At 14.4% G+C, this 21,012-nt stretch overlaps 6 protein-coding genes across 6 annotated transcripts, besides 70 other annotated features; 3 read left to right on the top strand and 3 right to left on the bottom strand. All coding sequences in view use genetic code 6, as the record gives it.

Moving 5' to 3' along the window:
- Window positions 1-3: part of a microsatellite that runs on past the window's edge.
- A 369-nt stretch (window positions 4-372) lies between these two features.
- Window positions 373-429: a microsatellite.
- Window positions 430-615: 186 nt separating this feature from the next.
- IMG5_123740 (PAS domain S-box family protein) lies at window positions 616-2,810 on the bottom strand (the record flags this gene model as incomplete). The annotated part of the gene is made up of 7 exons (XM_004032326.1): window positions 616-723; window positions 771-958; window positions 1,023-1,120; window positions 1,253-1,437; window positions 1,493-1,884; window positions 1,976-2,712; window positions 2,806-2,810. The coding sequence occupies 7 exons, from the start codon at window positions 2,808-2,810 to the stop codon at window positions 616-618; spliced, it is 1,713 nt and encodes a 570-aa protein (XP_004032374.1).
- Window positions 632-668: a microsatellite.
- Window positions 968-1,017: a microsatellite.
- Window positions 1,908-1,965: a microsatellite.
- Window positions 1,908-1,974: a microsatellite.
- Window positions 2,187-2,211: a microsatellite.
- Window positions 2,714-2,785: a microsatellite.
- Window positions 2,726-2,802: a microsatellite.
- Window positions 2,736-2,792: a microsatellite.
- A 951-nt stretch (window positions 2,811-3,761) lies between the features above and the next one.
- Window positions 3,762-3,807: a microsatellite.
- Window positions 3,764-3,807: a microsatellite.
- Window positions 3,766-3,808: a microsatellite.
- Window positions 3,770-3,838: a microsatellite.
- Window positions 3,810-3,859: a microsatellite.
- Window positions 3,860-5,250: 1,391 nt separating this feature from the next.
- Window positions 5,251-5,299: a microsatellite.
- Window positions 5,253-5,300: a microsatellite.
- Window positions 5,260-5,308: a microsatellite.
- Window positions 5,309-6,374: 1,066 nt separating this feature from the next.
- Window positions 6,375-6,413: a microsatellite.
- A 394-nt stretch (window positions 6,414-6,807) lies between these two features.
- Window positions 6,808-6,859: a microsatellite.
- A 93-nt stretch (window positions 6,860-6,952) lies between these two features.
- Window positions 6,953-6,996: a microsatellite.
- Window positions 6,954-6,997: a microsatellite.
- A 146-nt stretch (window positions 6,998-7,143) lies between these two features.
- IMG5_123730 (protein kinase domain protein) lies at window positions 7,144-8,446 on the top strand (the record flags this gene model as incomplete). Its single annotated transcript, XM_004032325.1, has 2 exons — window positions 7,144-7,544; window positions 7,773-8,446. Exons 1-2 carry the CDS (start codon window positions 7,298-7,300, stop codon window positions 8,444-8,446), a joined length of 921 nt encoding a protein of 306 aa, XP_004032373.1. The 5' UTR covers window positions 7,144-7,297.
- Window positions 7,557-7,671: a microsatellite.
- Window positions 7,689-7,763: a microsatellite.
- Window positions 7,690-7,768: a microsatellite.
- Window positions 7,690-7,771: a microsatellite.
- Window positions 8,447-8,687: 241 nt separating the features above from the next.
- Window positions 8,688-8,726: a microsatellite.
- Window positions 8,704-8,769: a microsatellite.
- Window positions 8,770-9,163: 394 nt separating this feature from the next.
- Window positions 9,164-9,207: a microsatellite.
- Window positions 9,208-9,654: 447 nt separating this feature from the next.
- Window positions 9,655-12,494, bottom strand: IMG5_123720 (ligand-effect modulator 3 LEM3 family protein, putative; the record flags this gene model as incomplete). Its single annotated transcript, XM_004032324.1, has 11 exons — window positions 9,655-9,692; window positions 9,959-10,110; window positions 10,570-10,652; window positions 10,743-10,895; window positions 11,009-11,089; window positions 11,300-11,430; window positions 11,478-11,588; window positions 11,669-11,818; window positions 11,882-12,050; window positions 12,098-12,306; window positions 12,359-12,494. The coding sequence occupies 11 exons, from the start codon at window positions 12,492-12,494 to the stop codon at window positions 9,655-9,657; spliced, it is 1,413 nt and encodes a 470-aa protein (XP_004032372.1).
- Window positions 10,304-10,339: a microsatellite.
- Window positions 10,901-10,959: a microsatellite.
- Window positions 10,901-10,973: a microsatellite.
- Window positions 10,948-11,007: a microsatellite.
- Window positions 11,598-11,658: a microsatellite.
- A 29-nt stretch (window positions 12,495-12,523) lies between the features above and the next one.
- Window positions 12,524-12,583: a microsatellite.
- Window positions 12,584-13,393: 810 nt separating this feature from the next.
- IMG5_123710 (hypothetical protein) lies at window positions 13,394-14,269 on the top strand (the record flags this gene model as incomplete). Its single annotated transcript, XM_004032323.1, has 3 exons — window positions 13,394-13,446; window positions 13,631-14,085; window positions 14,195-14,269. The coding sequence occupies exons 1-3, from the start codon at window positions 13,395-13,397 to the stop codon at window positions 14,267-14,269; spliced, it is 582 nt and encodes a 193-aa protein (XP_004032371.1). The 5' UTR covers window position 13,394.
- Window positions 13,488-13,547: a microsatellite.
- Window positions 13,498-13,572: a microsatellite.
- Window positions 13,581-13,617: a microsatellite.
- Window positions 14,105-14,153: a microsatellite.
- Window positions 14,107-14,156: a microsatellite.
- Window positions 14,154-14,190: a microsatellite.
- Window positions 14,270-14,431: 162 nt separating the features above from the next.
- On the bottom strand, window positions 14,432-15,264 carry IMG5_123700 (hypothetical protein). Its single transcript, XM_004032322.1, has 3 exons — window positions 15,030-15,264; window positions 14,826-14,964; window positions 14,432-14,744 (listed from the first exon to the last, which is right to left on the bottom strand). The coding sequence occupies exons 1-3, from the start codon at window positions 15,244-15,246 to the stop codon at window positions 14,543-14,545; spliced, it is 558 nt and encodes a 185-aa protein (XP_004032370.1). The 5' UTR covers window positions 15,247-15,264; the 3' UTR covers window positions 14,432-14,542.
- A 245-nt stretch (window positions 15,265-15,509) lies between these two features.
- Window positions 15,510-15,635: a microsatellite.
- Window positions 15,594-15,695: a microsatellite.
- Window positions 15,600-15,696: a microsatellite.
- Window positions 15,697-15,785: 89 nt separating this feature from the next.
- Window positions 15,786-15,866: a microsatellite.
- Window positions 15,867-15,905: 39 nt separating this feature from the next.
- Window positions 15,906-15,950: a microsatellite.
- Window positions 15,906-15,971: a microsatellite.
- Window positions 15,914-15,959: a microsatellite.
- Window positions 15,938-15,964: a microsatellite.
- Window positions 15,952-16,030: a microsatellite.
- Window positions 16,031-16,232: 202 nt separating this feature from the next.
- Window positions 16,233-16,323: a microsatellite.
- Window positions 16,241-16,302: a microsatellite.
- Window positions 16,256-16,358: a microsatellite.
- Window positions 16,359-16,999: 641 nt separating this feature from the next.
- Window positions 17,000-17,068: a microsatellite.
- Window positions 17,000-17,069: a microsatellite.
- A 116-nt stretch (window positions 17,070-17,185) lies between these two features.
- On the top strand, window positions 17,186-17,955 carry IMG5_123690 (NLI interacting factor-like phosphatase family protein, putative; the record flags this gene model as incomplete). The annotated part of the gene is made up of 2 exons (XM_004032321.1): window positions 17,186-17,195; window positions 17,786-17,955. The coding sequence occupies 2 exons, from the start codon at window positions 17,186-17,188 to the stop codon at window positions 17,953-17,955; spliced, it is 180 nt and encodes a 59-aa protein (XP_004032369.1).
- A 20-nt stretch (window positions 17,956-17,975) lies between these two features.
- Window positions 17,976-18,025: a microsatellite.
- Window positions 17,976-18,033: a microsatellite.
- Window positions 17,989-18,033: a microsatellite.
- A 3-nt stretch (window positions 18,034-18,036) lies between these two features.
- Window positions 18,037-18,075: a microsatellite.
- Window positions 18,076-18,095: 20 nt separating this feature from the next.
- Window positions 18,096-18,191: a microsatellite.
- Window positions 18,128-18,208: a microsatellite.
- Window positions 18,130-18,212: a microsatellite.
- A 548-nt stretch (window positions 18,213-18,760) lies between these two features.
- Window positions 18,761-18,798: a microsatellite.
- A 278-nt stretch (window positions 18,799-19,076) lies between these two features.
- Window positions 19,077-19,198: a microsatellite.
- Window positions 19,121-19,214: a microsatellite.
- A 774-nt stretch (window positions 19,215-19,988) lies between these two features.
- Window positions 19,989-20,022: a microsatellite.
- A 115-nt stretch (window positions 20,023-20,137) lies between these two features.
- Window positions 20,138-20,163: a microsatellite.
- Window positions 20,164-20,725: 562 nt separating this feature from the next.
- Window positions 20,726-20,802: a microsatellite.
- Window positions 20,728-20,800: a microsatellite.
- Window positions 20,757-20,817: a microsatellite.
- Between the last annotated feature and the right edge of the window lie 195 nt (window positions 20,818-21,012).

The following is a 21,012-nucleotide window of genomic DNA, read 5'->3' as shown; positions in this document are numbered from 1 at the left end:
TATTTAGTTTATTTTATTTTAGCATCTTTGATATTAAATTTTAGTTCAGTCTTTTTTAATTATATATTATAATTTTAGTTTTTTATATTTTTATTTAAAAATTAATATTTATAAATATAAAATTATAAAATAAAAAAAAGTTTATAAGTTTTTTAATTGCCTAGTAAAATATTTTTAATAGATTTTAATTATTTAAATTATAAACAAATAAGATATTAATAATAAATTATTTTTTATTTTTATTAAATATATTAGAAATAATTATAAAAACAAATTATACAAAATTATAGATAAAAAAACATAATAATTGAAATAAATACTAATAAAAAAGAAAAATAGAAATTAAAAAAATTTTATATACATATAAATATATTTATTTTATTTTATTTTATTTTATCTTATTTTATTTTATTGTTTTTTTTTTATTTTTTTATAATAATTTTAAAATCATTTTATTATTAAAATTACTATTCTTTGAAAACACTACATATATAAAGATAATAAATTAATTTTTTTTAGAAATTCCATATTAAATTAAAGAAAAATAAAAATAAAAATTTAAAATGTAATAGAAATTATAAATATATATATTTTATGATAAATATTTAGTATATATCATACTTTTCTTTTTAATATTACATTTTATATAAAATATTATATATTATATACTTTATTAATTTCGTTAACAGGTATAAAAGAAAGTAAACACTTTGTTGACCATATCTATAATAATATATGACATATATAAATTATTTAAATATATATTTAACTTATTTATTTATATTTTATAAAAAAGGAATCCAAAATAATAATAAAGAAACTAATATTACTATAATAAAAATAATTAGAAATAATATTCTTTATACTATAAAGTTTTAAATTTTAAATTCCATTTATTTTAATAGTATATCTTGTAAATATCTATATGAACTTTTAATATATAAAGTTTATAAACTAACTAATTAAAAAAATATAAATTAAAAATATTTTAAAATATATATTTAAAATATCATTTTATTTACATAATTCATAAAATTCTGGAATTCTTAAAAGATTAGCTATATTATTCATATATATTGTATTTTAATTATTTGTATATATTTAATAATTTTTCATTTAACTAAAATTAAAATTTTAATTAACAAAACTTTAAATCCAATCATATCTTTCTTTTTGATATCTTAATAATTAGAAATATCTAATTGTACTTATAACTAATCCCTATTTTTAAGTATATAAATTTATATTTGACAATTGAACATATAATTTATATCTAATTACTTATTTTACAATTTCATTAGCAAAAGTATTACAATCATTAAAATTAACACCTTAATTTTCTGAAATAAAAATACATATGTCTTTAAACATAATATTATTAAAAGAATCTAAATACCCTACGTAATCATCAAAATAATTATTATTTTAAGCATGTTGCTAAAATAGTTATATTAATAATAATATATAAATGTATTTATATATATAAATATACTAAATGTATATCTGTATTTAAATTAAATACAATTTCTATTAATTCACTCATATACAAAGAAAAATTTTTATTTAAGAATGTTTATTATTTTTTAATAATATTTTAATTTTATCCATTAAAAATTAAAGAATAATATCCATCAGTTAGATGAGTTATATTAAATTCGTTATGTAAATTTTGTATAATATTTAATTATTATTTTTCACAAAAGTAATTAATGATAAAATAAATTTCAATAAAAATAGAAAAAAAAAGTATTTTTATAAATAAACCAAAAACTTCATATCGAGTATTTTTAAATTTTTTTTTTTTTTTTCCAAAAATACTTTCTTATTACTAATTAAAATCCTATTTTTCATCTATAAAAAGATAAGAGTCACTATTAGCATCATCTTTATTAAAATTAAAATAAAGAATATATATATATATATATATATATATATTTATATATATATATATATTTATTTATATATTTATTTATACCATCATCTTCTTAATTAACTTAAGCAATAAAATTTTAACAATTATTATATAAATATTATGCAGTTTTATCTTCAATTTCCAAAAATATTCTTAATATTGTTTATTTTGTCTGTATAGTTTATCCTATTAAAAATGATAAAATTATAGAGAAAAAAATCATTAAAACAAATGCAATTATAATAATATTTATCTAAAAATATAACATAAAATCTAAATTAGTATTTAAATTAGTATTTTTTTCCTAAATAATATCCAATAAGACTACTGAATAATCATTTAATCCATTAAAACTAATAAAATAGTAATCATTTTATGAATTTTATATAAATTAAATTTCCTATTAGATTAAAGAATGAGCTCTTGATATAATTTACTCTGTAACCGAATTAATATTTAGATTATAAAAATTAGTATCTTCTTCATTGTATTTTATATTGATTACTTTTTCAGAAGGAGAAGATAAATTTATTAATTTTTCATTTAAAATTTTTAATTAATTTATACTATTTTAAATCATTTCCTTTAGTGTTTTTGAATCACTATCTATATTTTTTTCAATTTATTATTTTAAACTATATTAAGGAATACGAATTCCTTATGAAACTAATTTTAATTCACGTAAATATGATATAATTTCATTTATACAAGAAAATTTTTAAGATTCATACTAAACTTTTAAATATTCTTCATTTTATATATATATGTATTTATAATTTAAACCAAATTCTATACAATTTCTATATTATTTTTTATATATAAATATATTTATATATATTTATATATATTTATATTATATTTATATATATTTATTATTTATTAAATATATAGACAACATTAAAATTATCACAAAAATTATAAAAAATGAGACATATTTCAATTATTAAACAAAAATTGAATTTGATTATTTCTCTAATTCATAGTTTAAGGCTTTAGTTATATTAAAAGAGGTATATTTACTCTATTATAAATTATTTTATTAAAAAGAAAACTTATTATTAGCTAATTATTGGATTTATTTTTCGGATTTATCATGTTCTTTTTCTTCCTCTTCATCTTCAATATTTTCTTAGTCTTCATCATGTTTATATTTTTCAGTATCCTAAATTTAATTATAGACCAGTCTAAATGTTCTTATACCTTCAGTGAGGTTTTTTTTTACTAAATCTTGCTATATATTGTCTTTTTTTTCCTCTTCTTCAATTTAAATACTCCTTACTAAAATAATATTATTTTATTAACTTCTATTTACAGATTCTAAATTTTATTAATCCTAGATATTTTATGAAAAATCATATTGATTTTAATAAATGTTTTCATAATTTTCCCCTAAAAAATACTCTCCATTATAATTTAAGTTTAGATCTTATTAAATTTACAGTTTAAATTAAAAACAGTATTTTTATTTTTCTTAACAGAATTTAAATATACTGTCTAAACAACATTTTGTTCCTTTTATTTTTCCTATATATATTCTATTTTTAAAATACCTCCTAAAAATTCATCTCCTCTACATTTCAATTTAATTTCCTTTAACTAAACATTTAAAATAGACTATTTCTCACTTTATCCCCATAAAATTAAGTCATCTTAAAATTTAGGAAATGTATAGCTAGTCTATTTACCTTATTTACTCATATATTCTTTCATATTCGATTCTATATCAAATATCTAAAAAAATAGCAAATATGTAAATAATAAATATAAGAATTATTACAATTTTATCAATATGTATTTAATTTTAAATAATAATCTTATTATCAATACCTAAAATATTAATACAGGCTATAAATAAATAAAAATATATAAAAATATAAAAAATATATATAAAAATAAGTATATATATATATATATATATATATATATTTATATATATATATTTATATAATACATGATGATATATCATTAATAATATAAAATTAATCAAATATTAAAAAGGCTATATTTTTAGCCATTTTTTCTTTCCTAAAAATGCCTAAAAACTCATTATTTTCTTAGATGGGATTATAAATTGGTTAAATTTTTAAATTTATTGTAAAAATATACTATTGTTTATGTTTTCCATATATATTTAATATTTTTTCCTTATTGCTTTGAAAAAAGTTCTCTTGGTCTTTATTTTCGCTTTAATATTTTAGGATTTCCTAATGTAAATTCGCATATAAAACAGGCATTAAAAAGCTCACATTTTTTCCCAAAAAATCGCTTTTTTAAAATCCAAATAGACCCACTAAACTTAAATTTGAATATAAAATTTCCCCCATTTTTTCCTCTTCCATAGTCATATAAATTACCGCATCTTCCTTTCCATCCAAATTAATTTTTTGATTATTAAACCCTACAGTAATATCTTTCTAATTTAGCAAAGTTTGTTCGATTTTCCCCGCTTTCTCTAGCACTTAAAGTCCTTATCTCTTATCATTAAATATATCAATCAAATATTTTGAGTATAACCTCAATACTCTAGGTATCTACGCGTCTTTTCCTCTCATAATCTTTTTCTACATGCCATCTACTGCCTATTTTAATGGAAAAAGTTTACTTCCTATATCATATAGCTTAAACAATTCTGGTTTTTCATCTAAAAACTGGCTCCAGAATTCCATTAAAAGAGTGACTGTTTATTCCATTGCCAATTTAAAGTTATATATTTCAATTTATTGATTTTTGAGGTTTCCATAGTCATCTTCATTATTATTAATTTCATAAATTTGGTTTTGAATATTTTTTTTGAGATAAAAGAGTACAAATTTTTAATCAAAATCTAATTTATAATTTTCAGTTTCTAAGATTTAATTTAAAGCCTAATTTTTGTTTTTAGTAATTTTCATTAAAAATACCACAAAAAAAATTCTTAAATCAATATTTTAAGGAAATTTCTATATATTTTATTCCAAAATTTTATATATCATTTCATATATTAATTATTATTTTTTATCCTATTAATGTTATTTATCTTCTCTTTTTTTATTATTATTATATTTAATCTTTTTTAATGCACATTAATAATCTAAACAAGTATAATTATGAAATTCTATATATCCATTTAATAATTAACCATGTTTACTTTTTTTATAATCATTTTCAATTAATTTTAATACTTAAATAATATGCTCTATTACTTATTTTCCGTCTTAAAATTTATTTACGTTTATATTTATTGCTTTTTGATATTTCTCGAATTCTATTGGATTAAAAAATACAAAAAAAAAAAAAAACGGAACACCACTAATCCAAATATATATATTTCCATTAAAAATTCTATTTTCACTAATCTAAAATAAATAATATAAATATATATTATATATATATATATATATATATATATGTATATATTATTTACATATGATAATGCTAACATAATAGCTGTCCATATATTAATAGATTATAGAAAAGAATATATTTTAAATATTTTAATATTATTAAAATAATTATTTATATGTATTTTATAAAACACTAATATACTTCCGATTAAATAAATAATTATTTTTATATTGACTTATTCTTATTTATTAAAGAAATTCATTAATAAAACTAAAATGGTTTCATATATTAATAACCAAATTATTCCTTTATTATTTCTTTTAGAATTCGCTTTTTTATCATTATAGATTCCATCAAAATAAAAACATCCCAAAATAAGAATAATCACAGATAATAAAATTAAGCAAAATATACTTCCCGTAAAATAAAAAATATGCATACCCTATATACATTATGATTTATTTATATATATATATATATATTTTTTTTTTACTTAAAAACATTTTATTTCTTTATAGAAAACTAAATTTAATTAAGAACTATCGTAATTAGATTATTCACAATTTAAATTAATTAAAAAAACATCCAGAAAAGGCATATATAGTATATTTAATATCAAATTAGAGACAATAACTAAAAAATTAGTAATTATATTAGAGAATATTTTCTATTTATTTAAAGAAACAATACAATATAAAAAACAAAGCAAATATAAAATAATAACAGAAAAAGAGAAATAAAATATAATTAGGCATACATTCCAATCTTAACTTCTATATATTTGAAAAACACCAACATATCCGAATATTTAAATCATATTTTTTGATATAGAATTATTCCATATGTAATTAATCTTTTTATTTATACATATAAATATATTATTATATAGTTTTTTTACTTAAGGATTAAATGCATAATAATATATTTAAAAATATTAAATTATACAAAATATAGCATTTATTAAAATATTTAATTCATCATGTTTTAATATTATAAATAAAAACTCAAAAATAGAATTGATAAAACTCTTTTATTAATTAGTTAAACTACTTATTTAATTTTATGAAGTTTATAAAAATGCCTATGATTCAGGACTATTATATTGATTCATAATAATTTTTTTATTATTATATAAATTATATTTTTAAAAAATTTATTCATATTTTTAAATTTTATTATTTAATATGTTTTTTTAATATAATTTAAATATAATAATTTTTAAAAAATTAAAAATAAATATATAGAAATAATAATATTCATTAAAAAAAAAAAAAATTAAATGTATATTTATCTGAAAACTATTAATATAAAATAAAATAAAACAAAAAAAAATAAAAAATATTTTATAAATTTTTATATAAATTTAAAAAAATAAAATAAACATTTATCAAATATCTATTTTAAATACATAAAAAATTAAAATTTATTTAAAAAATTACTTATTCTAAAAATATAAAAAAATTATAATTTATATATTAACCTATTATATTTACTATTTCATTTTATTATTATAAAAATAACATTATATTGATATTAATTATTATTATTATTTTTAAATAAATAATAAAATAATATATATATATATATATATATATATATATATATATATATAAATATATATATTACATTTTTTTATATTTTATTTATTTACATATATTTTTATATATAAATAAAAATATAAATTAATTAATATATAAAAATTTAATAAAAAATTAAAAAAAATAATTTCTAAAATAAAAAAAAGTTTTTAAATATAAAAATTATAATAATATAAAATAAAATTAAAAAAATATGGGTTAAATATGCAATACAATATGTAATAATAATCAATAATAATAAAATTAAAACGATATCTAAAATGCGCAAGAAAAAGATTTAAAATCAGACTAAAAATCTACAATTAATTAGCAAGATTTTAGTTCACCTTTATCTTTGAATAACGGATTAGATCCAAATAAACAACTATCATACAATGATTTTGAAAAGATAGAATTTTTAGGTGATGGAGCATATGGTTAGGTTCTTTTAGTAAAGAAAAAATCAAGCAATAAGATATTTGCAATGAAAATAGTTAAAAAAGACAAAATAATAGAAAGAAATTTAAAGAGAAAGATGATTGTGGAAAAAAACGTATTATTAAAAAATAAAAATCCATTTTTAGTAAGATTAAGATATTCTTTTTAATCACATAGTAAACTTTATTTAGTCATGGAATATTGTCCAGGAGGTGAATTGTATTATTATTTAGCAAAAAATAAAAAATTCTCTATTGAATTAGCGAAATTTGTAGCAGCAGAAGTAGTTTTAGGTAATAATAAAAATATATATATATATTTAAATATACATTTAAATATATAAATAGATATATATATATATTATTTATACATAATAAATATATATATATAATATATATATATATATATATATATATATATTTATTTATAACTATTACTTTTATTTTTTTTTAATTTATTTATTTAAATTTTTTTATATATTTATGTTTTTATATATTTTATATTTATTTTTTTATATTTAGGAATGGAATATTTAAATAATACAATGAAAATAATTTATAGGGATTTAAAACCTGAAAATGTTTTAGTTAGCGATGACGGTCATCTAAAAATAGCTGATTTCGGTTTAAGTAAATAAATATAGATTTAAGACGAACTATGTTATACATTTATTGGTACTCCTGAATATATAGCTCCTGAGATTATACGAAGTAAATAATAAAGCGATAAATTAGGTTATAAAATTTCAGCTGATGTTTGGGCTTTTGGCGTTTTTTTATATGAAATAATATACGGCTAACCCCCTTTTAGAGATAGATAGAGGAATTGGTATTCTATTATGAAATAAATACTAACTAATAATCCTAATTTTACAAATGATTTTACTGAAGATTCTTAAAATTTAATTAAAGCCTGTTTAAATAACGATCCAGAAAAAAGACCTAATTGGCCAGTTATAAAACAACACCCTTTTTTTGGTAATATAGACTGGTAAAGACTTTATAAAAGGGAATATGAAAGCCCACTAAAATAATTTATGAATAAAAAAATTAAAGATGATAAACTTTAAAGACCAAAACCTATATTTGAAACTCCCAGTAATTAATAAATGCCTGGATTTGAAGGATTCACTTATAATCCTTAAGAAGGATTTACTTATAATCCAGAAGGAATTATATCTACAACAAATCTTTGAAATAAGTAATAAATGAATGATTTATAAAATATAAATTGAGATTTTTTTTTTTAATTTATTTTTTATTAGTTTTATAAATATAATATTAGAAAATTTCTATATATAAAAATTGTTTTCTTAGTATTTTTATTTTAGATTAAATTTATTTATAAAATAATTTAATTTTTTTTAATTAATATAATATATATAAATTAAAAAAAAATGTATATGATTTAAATTTTAAAAAATAATATAAACACACTATAGTATATTTTATAAATATATATATTTAATAATTATAATAATTAAATATATATTAATTATATATTTAAAAAATATATTTATAAATTTTTTTTACTAATAATTATTTAATTATCTAAATTTTTTTAAATAAAATCAATTCAAATTATATATAAATACTAAAAGATATTGTTATAAAGTTTTTTTAAAATAAAAAAGAAATCATTATATTTATTAATAAATAATATTTATTACAAAAATATTAAAATAAAAAAATTAAATCTATATAAAATATATTTATATTTATTTATTTGCAACAAAAAAAAAAATCTAAAAATATATAAAACTATAAAAAAAAATGTATTAAAAAAAAATTAAAATTTTTAAATAATAAAAAAGAATATTTATTTTAAATATTTAAAAGTAATTATATTAATAGAAAAACATAACAAAAATATAGATATAAATTAAATAAATTGATATTGTTAACTTTAATAAAATAAAAAAATTTATAATAAAAAAATAATAAAAGAAAATTTATATAATTATATAAGAAATTTTTTAAAAAAATATATAGCTGTGTTAAAAAAATTATAGAGTAATTAAACATAATAAAAAGAGAAAAAAAATATAATTTAAATTATAAATATGAAATTAGTTTAAACAATATGGATTATATAAAATTATAATATTATATTTAATTAATAAAATAAAAATAAAATTATAAATATATATATATATATATATATATTAAATAAATTTAAAAAAATAAATTTAATTTTTCACTCTATTTATAACAAATTAAAAATGTAAGAAACTGAATATATGGACTATTTATAATCGTTTTTAACTGTATAAGCTCCAAATATTTCTGAATTTACTTTAGAAGAAATTTAATAATTAATAAATAACTATTCCGGGCTTTTATAATAACTTGCTAAATAATTACTTTAACAAATTTTAATAATAAGCAATCTATAAAATAATTCTCAAAATGACAAAAATCTACCAATATTTTAAAACAAATCTAATATTTGTTAAAATTGTATACAAAATAATTTTGATGAATAAAGAATTTTCGATAAAATATAAAGTAAAAACAAATAAAAAATATTAAATAAAATATAAAAAAAGTTATCAGAAATAAATTAATCGAAGTAAATAAAAACTAATTTAAAATTAATTTAAAAAACGATTCAATTGAAAATAAATAAGAGTAATATTTAAATAAATAAAATAAAAATTTAAATAATAATAAAAACATTATCACTAATAAAATAAATAACAAATAACATATTTATTCTAATACACCTAACATAACATTCACTTATACACCAAAAACGTTGGAATTAAGAGAATTACCTAGAAGAGTAACAGCTACAGGAAGTACTCCTTCCTCAAATTATGTATATACTGTAAAAAAAGGAGGAGTTATTAAAAAAGAACTTTTAACTGAAAATAAAATGAAAAATTATAATTCAAGCAATAGAATAGAAAGTGATATGATAAATTAATAGGAATAATAAAAAATAGAAAATGAATATAATTATAAATCAAATAAAGGAAATTAAGATTTTAAAGATATTATTTAATTATGAAATTTATAATTTTAAAAAATTATAATAAATGTTTTAAATTTATAAATATATATATATATATATATTATATATATATTTAAAAATTTTTTTTATTTTTTTTATTTTATTTAATATAAAATTTTTAAATAATATCAACAACATTTTTTCGTTTTATTTTTTTTCTTTTTTTATAATTTTAAACTATTTTAAATATTATAGTTTTATTCAAAGTTTTTATCTCTATATTATTCATACAAATTATATGCAATTTTTTAAAAAATTAAATCGACATTTATTTTTTCGAGTGCACTACATTTGATAAACTACATATTATATTTCTTCTAATATTCATTTAAGATGTTCTCATCAGGTTCTTCATATTCTAAATCACATTTATTTCCTACTAAAATCTTAAAAATATTATAATTACATTATAATTATAATTAACATAACCAATACTATATGTCAATTAATGATTATTTATCAGTTAAATCAAATACTAAAATAGCAGCCTAAGTATTTTAAAAATAAGAATATACTAATGGCCTATATTTTTCTTAACCTGCAGTATCCCAAATATATAATTTTATTTTTTTGTTATTAATTTCAACAATTTTTTATTTATAATCAACACCTACTAATATTTAAAACAACTAACATATATAAATATATAATTATAAATATATATATATATATATATATAAATATATATATATAAAATATTTAAATATTTATATGAAATTAAAAAATTTATTTATTTATATACTTGTAGTTTATGTTTTTATATAAGAACCTTCTTTTTCAACATATCTTAATAATAATAAACTCTTTCCTGTTCCCTCTCTTCCTATTATTAAAACTTTACAATTAATTTAATCATTTATCATCATTAATTAAATGTATTTTTTTATTTTTTTTATTTTTTATATTTATAATTAATAATTTTATAAAATAATACTATTAAATTTTATTTTTATATATATAAAATATATATTAAATATTTATATATGTATTTATTTCATTTATTTTTGCTTTTTCTATTTAAAATTATTAATACAATAAGTGAAACTAAACAAACGAATGCCCCTGAAAAATAAGCTACGATTAAAACAGGATTTTTTTATCCAAAAGCACTTGTTGTAGTCATTATAAATGATTTTTATCCATTGAATACTTTTACATCATAATCTAAATATTTTATTTTAAAAATTATATAAAAATAACAATATATTTACTATTTTAAACTTCAATAATATAATCTCCTACTTCTAAATTTTATTTAATCCTTCCCCAAAGTTTTTTAAATCTTCCCATACCAGAAGTTCTCATCCATACCATAAAATGCTCTTTTAATTTATATATATATATATATATATATATATATATATATATATATATATATATATATATATATATTAATAAAAACCATTTGTAACATTTAACCACATAGAATCCTAATTAGTATTTAATTTATAATTATAATTTTTATCAACATCCCATGCAATATCGTTTTCGTCTATATCAATTTTAAGTGGATTTTTTTACCCGTCAACAATTTTATATAATTTATAAGTATCTTTTTGTATAATTATATATATATATATATACATATTTATACACGTATATTAAATAAAAATACCATTAAAATATGTTTTAGCAATTAGCCCGCAAGGATTTGCTGCTTCGTCTTGAATTAGTTCTTTTCCTGTAATGCTTGTTTTTTTTCCCATTTATTTATTAGTTACATATGGTTCACAATCAGAAAGTTGACTTATAGATCTAACTTCTCCCCTTAATTATAGTACATCCTTTTAAATAAATATATATGGATGGTTTTCTTTTATTATTATTATACTTTTGATTAATAAAATTTCCTGTGAGTTTGGTAAAAATTATCAATCTCATAATAAAAAAATATAGGTTATTCCATATTTTAATCTATTTTTAATTAGAATTTACACGTTTAATCGTTTAATTAACAATAATCGTCATATCTTTTTTTATATTCAACTATTTTAAAGTAGTAAACAATAAATATAATACCAAAAGTTAAGAAGAATAAAACTAATTCATATTTTATTAATTTTATTTAAAAAGAAAAATGTTTAATTTTTACATAAAGCACTAAATAATTTCAAGTTTCTATTATATTTTGAATTAAATTTCCATTTTCTTAAAGCTGTATTTAGAAAATCGTCTCCATCATCTTTTAAAGTTCTTTATATAGTTCCTTAACCATAATTTTCTCCCATATATTTATATATTATATTTTAAACTGAAAATAAAAAAAAAACAATATATATTTATAAAAAATGAAAAAATCTATTTATAAAAATATAAATTAAATTATAATATATAAATGTATATAAAAATTATAGATTTGTAAATTACAATTTAAATATATTTTTCCTATTATATATGTATAAAGTATAAAAAATTTAAAAAAACATAATAAATTAAATTATGAATAGAATATATTATAAAATATTAACTATTGAAGAATTGATAATTATAAAAATAATATCAATAAAAATAATAATTATAATTAAATATTATATTTATTTTTATAAAAATATATTTAATATTTATTTTTTATTTAAATATATATTATAAGATATTTATATTTTTTATTAAATTCTATTTAAAAAGAAAAAATATATTTCATTTATTTAATACAAAATGTTTTTTGTTTTTTATTTTTTTATTTATTTGTCTTTTCTTAAACTATATTTATAACATTAACTTGATTATTAAAATTTAGATAAATTAAAACAAATTAAAACATAAAATGATGCATTAATTCTTATATCAGAATTTATAAACAAAGATGAAATCATAGGCTTAAAGTATTTTTCTTTAAAAAAATTCTTAAATTATTAAAATATAAAAAAGATGCCTATAATATTCTATATTAAATGGTTGGTATAATGCATCTTCCCATATGATAATAAACTACTTCAATAAAAAAAATATTGATTTATATGAAACTTTTATACAAACAAGAAAATAATTAAAAATAGAAAACTTAAAAATATTTTCAAATCTAACAAATTTATTACCTGAAAATTCAACATAGATGATAGAGTTTTAAATAAAAAAAAAAAATATATATAAAAAAAAGAATATAACCATGTTATTAATGGGCATAAAATATGACACATATATTAATGAAAATTAAATTTTCAACAAGATTAGATATGCCAGGTATAATTAAATATATATTTATATTTAAAATTTTATAAATCATAAATAAATTATATATATATATAAATATATATATATATATATAATATATATATATATATTTCGATATATATATATATTTATATAATAATATCTTTTATTTATATTATTTTTAATTTAATTTTTTTTAATAAAATTTAATTAGGATATTCAGAAGTACATAGATTAAATATAACAATAACATTACCTGAATTATATATAGAAGCAATTGCTTTTACTGGTGATAATCCAATTAAATTTAAATTAAATATTAAAACGTATAAATTTATGAATTAATATTATTCAAAATGGCACTAAACAGAAATGGGAACTATTGTTTTAGAAATTTTGAAATCACCATCACCTTATGTTTGGAAAAACATTCATTCTGATGAAAACTATAATCCACCTAATCAATATATTTGGTGGTCCGCTTATTATTAATATAGAAATCAAATGGAAGCAGGATTTTAACTATTAGATGATTCTGAAAGAAGAAAAGAAGATTAATATGATTTAGAATATAATAAATAAGAAAAATTAATAGAAGATAAAAAAATTTTAAAAATAAAAATATAAGAATAAACGAATTAGATAGAAGATTAATATAGAAATTTAATGGTTTAAAATTAAATAAAACAAATATAAATATAAATATAAATATAAATATATATATATATATATATATATATTTATTTATTTATTTATTTATTTATTTATTATATTATAGTATTGTACATAATATATATACAAAGAAGGAAATTTTATTGGTGATCCTTTTGATTGGATATCATGGGAAATATGAAATTTTAATATTCATTATAAAATCATAGTAATATATATTAAATTTATAAAAATGTCTAATATATTATATAGATATTATCTATATATTCTAATTAAATATATAATATTTTTTAATTACATTTTCTAATAATTATAAATATTTATATATATAAAATAAAAAAATATTTTATGAAATATATTTAAATAAAAGATAAATATACAAACATAGTTTATTATTTAATATTTAAATAATAAAATGAAAAATAAATTGCATATATTAAAAAATAATTCTCTTTCAAACATCCATCTTAGGAACAATTTATGCTTTAAGATTTCTTTTTGCTCTAGTGGCTGCATTTTTAACTCTTCTTGCGTCTTATTAAGCAGCTAATTTATCAGATTTAATCTTATTAGCTTTTGAAACATGTATAGCTTCAATAAGTACAGTCTTATTTTTATACAAGTTACCTTTAGATCCTAAATAAAATTCATGATATCTTTTTTTTTTTTTATTAATTAAGTTTATAAATATTTATTTAAAAAATATTTAATTTTTTAGTTTTTTTGTTTATTTTTACTATTGCTTATCAATTTTTTTAGCTGCTCTATATTTTCTTAAAAGTCTTCTCAAAACTCTCTATCTTCTAATCCAAAGTACTTTAGTAGGCATTCTTGCATTTCTTGAACCTTTTCTTTTACCATGTCCAGTATGTCTTCCTATAAAAAAAATAAAAATTAATATTATTATTATTATTATTATTTTTTTAAATAAAAAAAAAAACCTTTTCTTTTGGCTTCTAAGTGTCTTCTTGCTCTTGATCTAGAATGAATTACTGTTGATCTCTTCATAACTAAACCGTCTTTTATAAGTTTTCTAATGCTTGCTCTGGAATTTGCCATTGAAATTTCAGAAGATTCGTTTGGATCTAACCAAAGTCTTTTTTAACCGCATTTCAAAACTGCTGCTGATAATCTTTTTTGGAGTTTTAAAGAAACCATTTTTTTTTTATTTTTTTGTATTATATTTTGTTTTGTTTTGATTATTTTTTTTATATATTTTTATTTTATTTTTCTCTAGTATTATTTTAAATATAAAAAAATTTTTTTAATCTTAGTTAAAATTGATTTTTTTTTTTTTTTTTTTTATTTAATAAATAAATTTTATTTTTATTTTGATTTTTTTTTTTTTTATAAATGAAATTATTTATTAACAAAAATATTTTCATTTTTATAATATGTTAAAATTAAAATTATTTATATTAAATAAAAAAAAAATAATTGAAAAATATAATAAATAAATTATTAAAATTAAAAAAACATAATATATTAAAAAAATATAATGAAAGTATATATAAATATATATATAAAAAAATAATTATTAAAAATATTTTTATTTAAATATAAATATAAAATAATTATTATAAATGTATATATTTAAATATATATATATATGTATTAATTTAATATTTAAAAATAATATGTAATAATAAATTTTGTCATAATTTTTTAAAAAAAATATAATTATATAATAATAGAACAAATTAATAAAATATAAATATTTAATATTTAATATATAAAATATAAATATATATAAATTTATAATATTTATATATATATAATTTTTTAAACTAAAAAATATTTCTTAAAAAATTACAATTTTTATATGTATATATAAATATATTTAAATATTTATATAAATATATAAATATATAAATATTTAATAATTAATTATAATTAATATATACTAATTATTTTATTAATTTAATTTTAATAATATATAAATCTAATTATATAATAATTATCGTTTTTTATAAAGTTATAAAACATATTCATTTTGAAATCTATTATAAAAATAATTATCTTTTTAATACATTTATTTCATTTTTTTTTATTTAAGATTTAAATAAAATAAAATATTTTTAAAATATTAATAAATATAAAAAAAAAAATGTCATAAAATAAAGCTTTAAATTTATAGATTTATTTATAAATATATATAGATAAATAAATATTTATAAGTATATATATATATATATAATAATATTTATATTTATAAAATATATTATTATATAATATCTACATTTTATATATAAATATTATTTATTTTTATATTTTATAAATTCATGTTATAAAATATTTTAAATTTTTTAATTTTTAGGGTTAAAATTTGTTTGTAAATTTAATAATAAATAAATTTAATGAAAATATAAAAATATAATAATTTTTTATAATTATAATTATAAAAATAAAAATTAAATTTATAATATTGTATTTAATTATAAAATAATATTTACATAAGAATGATTAATAACTTTTTATTTTAAGAAGAAAATATATATATATAATAAGATAACAATATAACTGGAAATCTATAATTTACACATAATAATTAAAATATGCGATTCATAGCTCATAAATATAATAATAATAAATCATTTTAAAATATAATTAATCATGATAAAGAAAAGTAAAAGAAACAAATAAATAAGATTAATAAATCGAAAACATAAAACATATAAAATTAAATATTTTATTAAACTAATATACAAACTTAAGTAAATTCTTTAAGTTAACATTAATTCAGACATTTGATATTTTCTAATAATATAAATGAAAGTAAAAAATTATAAATATAAATATAAATAAAAAGAAATTATTAAAAAAAATATATGTGTATTATATAGAAAAATTAATAAAATTTATAAATACTAATAATTACAAATATATAAATAATTAAAAAAAAAATTAAAATTATATAATATATATATATAATATATATATATATTATATATTTATTTATATAATAATTATAAATATATATTTAATAGGTAGATTCAAAAAGCATCTTATTTAAACTTACAAAGGGCTTGTTTATTCATTAAATTTTCTAAAAAATCCCAGCGATAAGTTTATTTTAAGCAAATAAGTTGATTTGCAAATGATTAAAAGTAAAAAATAAAAAATAAATTATAAAATTTTATATATTATAAATTATAAAATAAAAAATTTAAATTATTTTATTTTAGTTTTTAATATACTTTTTTTTTTTTTTTTTTTTATAAAAAAATAACATAAAATAAAATAAAATAAAAATTAATTAAAGAATATATAATATTTAAATAATTAAAGGAATACCAAATATTCAAACAAATGAAAAATACCTTCTATTGGATTTAGATGAGACTTTAATACATACATGCAATGTAACGATAAACCAGATTACATAATAAACGTAAGCTTTGAAATAATATACAAATGATAGGAATAAGAGTTAGACCTTTTTGTTTCAAATTTATTTAAACTTTATCAAAAGATTGGAATATTTTTATTTTCACAGCTTCATCATATGCATATGCTTAAGCTGTGGCTTAATTTTTAGATCCGAATAAAGAAAATATTTAGGGAATTTTAAGTAGATAGAATTGTATGGAAACTAAAAACGGATTTTTTATAAAAGATTTGAGAATTTTGAAAAACATTTAATTAAAAAATACAGTTTTAGTTGATAATTTATCACATTCTTTTGGTTTTTAAATAGAAAATGGAATACCAATACTTGAATGGGTTGAAGATAAGTAAGATTAAGAATTAGAATACTTAATATGTTATTTAAATGAAGCAAATAAATATGATGATGTCCGAATTTTTAATAGAAACAAATTAAGATTAAATGAATTTGCCAAATTAAAGTATGAAGAAATAATATGAAAAAATAAAAAAATCATTACAATATTAAAATTTATAATATTTATTTTAATAATATTAAATATTTAATAATTTTATTTTGCTAAAAAAAGAACAAAAAAATAAAAGCACAAAACAAAAAAAAACAAATTAATAATAAAAAATATATATAATTATATTTATAAATAATTTTTTTTATATATATATTTATATATATATATTTATATTATTATTTACTTTTATATATATTCATATATATTTGTATATATACATATATTTATCTTTTATCAAAATTAATGTAAAAACTAACTTCATGTGTTTAAAAAAAAAAACTATTAACATTTTATAAATATGTATTTGAATAAAATATAGAATAATATCTAAAAACATGTAAATATTCAAGTATACATACAAACTTATAAACTTTTATAAACATGAATAATTTATCAATTTAAAATGAATAACTAACAAAGGAATTATTAAGTAAAATATATTAGATTTAATAAAAATATATAAAAAAATATAGGATCAATAAATTTATAATTTGTATAAGAAGCCAATCCTTATATCGCGAAATAATTAGTTTAATATTGTGATAATACTTAAGTATTAAAAAATGTTGAAGATTATATTTTCAATTTTTTTTATTTGTTTGATTTCAAAGAACTAGAAAGAACATTTGCTGAATTTAAAAATAAAGGAATTAACTTCCGAGCTATTTAATATTTAGAAAGTTAAGCATAATATAATAAATTTAGGACAAAATATCCGAATTAATACCATACCCATAATTTAATAAGTTATAAAAACATTTAAATTCCAAAGAACATAAATGTAACATTTAGTAAAAGTAACGACTTAGTAAATTTGTATTTTAAAGAATAGTAATAAAACCTAATAATATATGGATTAGATCATTATACATATAAATCAGTAATGATAATGAAAGAATTCCAAGAAAAAAATAAAAACTAAAATTTATTTATAATCGAACATCCTCCAATAAAATTACAAAATAAAATTTTTAATATAGCATAAAGAGAAGATTTAATAACTTCTGATTATTTAAAATAATTTTATAAATAATATATTAAAAATCCAAATAATTAATTTAAAATTAATGAATCAGAAAGAATAGTATGTATATATATATATATAAAGATATAAAATAAATAAATAAAAAAAAATATTATATAAATATATTATAATAAAAAGATATTATATAAATATATTTTATATAAATAAATTATATATAAATATTTTATATGTATATATATCTTTATTTTAATAGATATATCAAAAAACTGATGGAGTATTTAAACCAAATGAATCAGTAACATTTATATATAATCAATTATTCTAAAATAATGATAAAATATAAATTTTACTATCTGATTTGACTATAGAAGATGAAATTTATCATATTATAACTTAAAAATCGGACGAAGATATATAAAAATAATTTGAATTATTAAAGTATTTTAAATAATTTTATAGATAGATTTATATATTTATTTATTTAATAGAAATATATATTTAAATGAATAAATTGACTGGGTAATAAAAATAAATAGTAGTGGTTGTTTAGATTGTTCCTAAAATCCATAAAAAGAATAACCTTATGATATTATAAATGCTTGTGGAATTACTGATTATGATTTTCACATTAGAGAAATGTATATAGCTTAACAAACATTGAAATTTATGAAAGATAATATAAATGAGTAATAATTTGTTATGTTTATAGGTAATGGTCATTTATATAGTATTTTAAATTATTTTTTTTAAGAAAATAATTCTTTTGATTATAAAACAAATTTTAAATAATTTGAGAATGATTAAAATTTTTTGAATAAATATTCTCTATATTCCTGCTTTTATAATACTGAAAGAAATCTTTTACCTTTATAGTTAGTAAATTAGAAGAATATATAGAAATTTTAATAATTATAAAATTAATATAAATAATAATTAAAGCCTATATATAATCCTAAATTTAAATGGAATTATATGAAAGACGATAAATTTTGTTATGCAATTTCCCAACTTATAAGTTGAATTTTTTTCTTTTATTAATTTTTTTTTTTTTAAATATAAAAAAAAAAAAAAAATCGAAATTTTTAAATTTTATGTTTTTTTTTTATTTTTTAAAAAAATGAAATATTATTTTTATATATAAAAGATGAAATTAGTAATTTATTTGTATAAAAAAATAAAAAAAAAATAAAAAAATTTATTATTATTATTATTTTTTTTTTTTTTAAAAAAAAAAAATAATCAAAATAAAATCAAATAATTATTAAAAAAAAAAAAAATTTAAATTAAAAAGAAAATAAAAAAAAAAATATAATTATTTTTTCATATAATTAGATTAAATTATAATATAGCAAAATAAATAAATATGAAAAATACTAATATATAATAACATTTAAATAATGAAGATGATAATTAAATTGAAGAATAAAAATAAATTAAATATAAATAAAACTAACAAGATAACATATAAAGCTTAACAATGCAATAAATATAAAATAATTTATAAGAAATAAATGTAACTTTAAAAAATATATATATAAACACATAAATAAATAAATAAAAAAAAAAGAACATAAAAGAAAATAACTAAGAATCCGAAAAAATCGAATAAAATGAACAAAAAAATGATTTCTAAAAAATACTCCATAAACAAAACCTTGAAAAAAAAAACGAAATAGACTTTTAATAGAACTAATAATTAAATATGGAAAACATAATAGAAAATGCTTAATAATTAGAAGAAATAAACATAAATGATTAATAAAATTAAATATATATATAAAACATATATAATAATATATAAAATATTCAATAAATATAATAATAATAATAAAACTAACAATAATAATATTTATTTTAAGATTAATAATAATAATTCTTTTAATTATATGAATAGAACTAGTAGCTTTAAATTTAATAATAATAACATTTATTTAATTAATTTCATTTAAATTCTTTAAACTAACAACCATTTTAATTTTTCTAATAAATGATTCCTTAATAAATACCTTTTTATAATACTTTAAACGATTAAAATCCTTAATC

This window comes from Ichthyophthirius multifiliis (genome assembly GCF_000220395.1).
Source record: "Ichthyophthirius multifiliis unplaced genomic scaffold scaff_1120509250980, whole genome shotgun sequence".
NCBI classification, from domain to species: domain Eukaryota; phylum Ciliophora; class Oligohymenophorea; order Hymenostomatida; genus Ichthyophthirius; species Ichthyophthirius multifiliis.
This window is presented reverse-complemented; position numbering and strand designations above follow the sequence as displayed.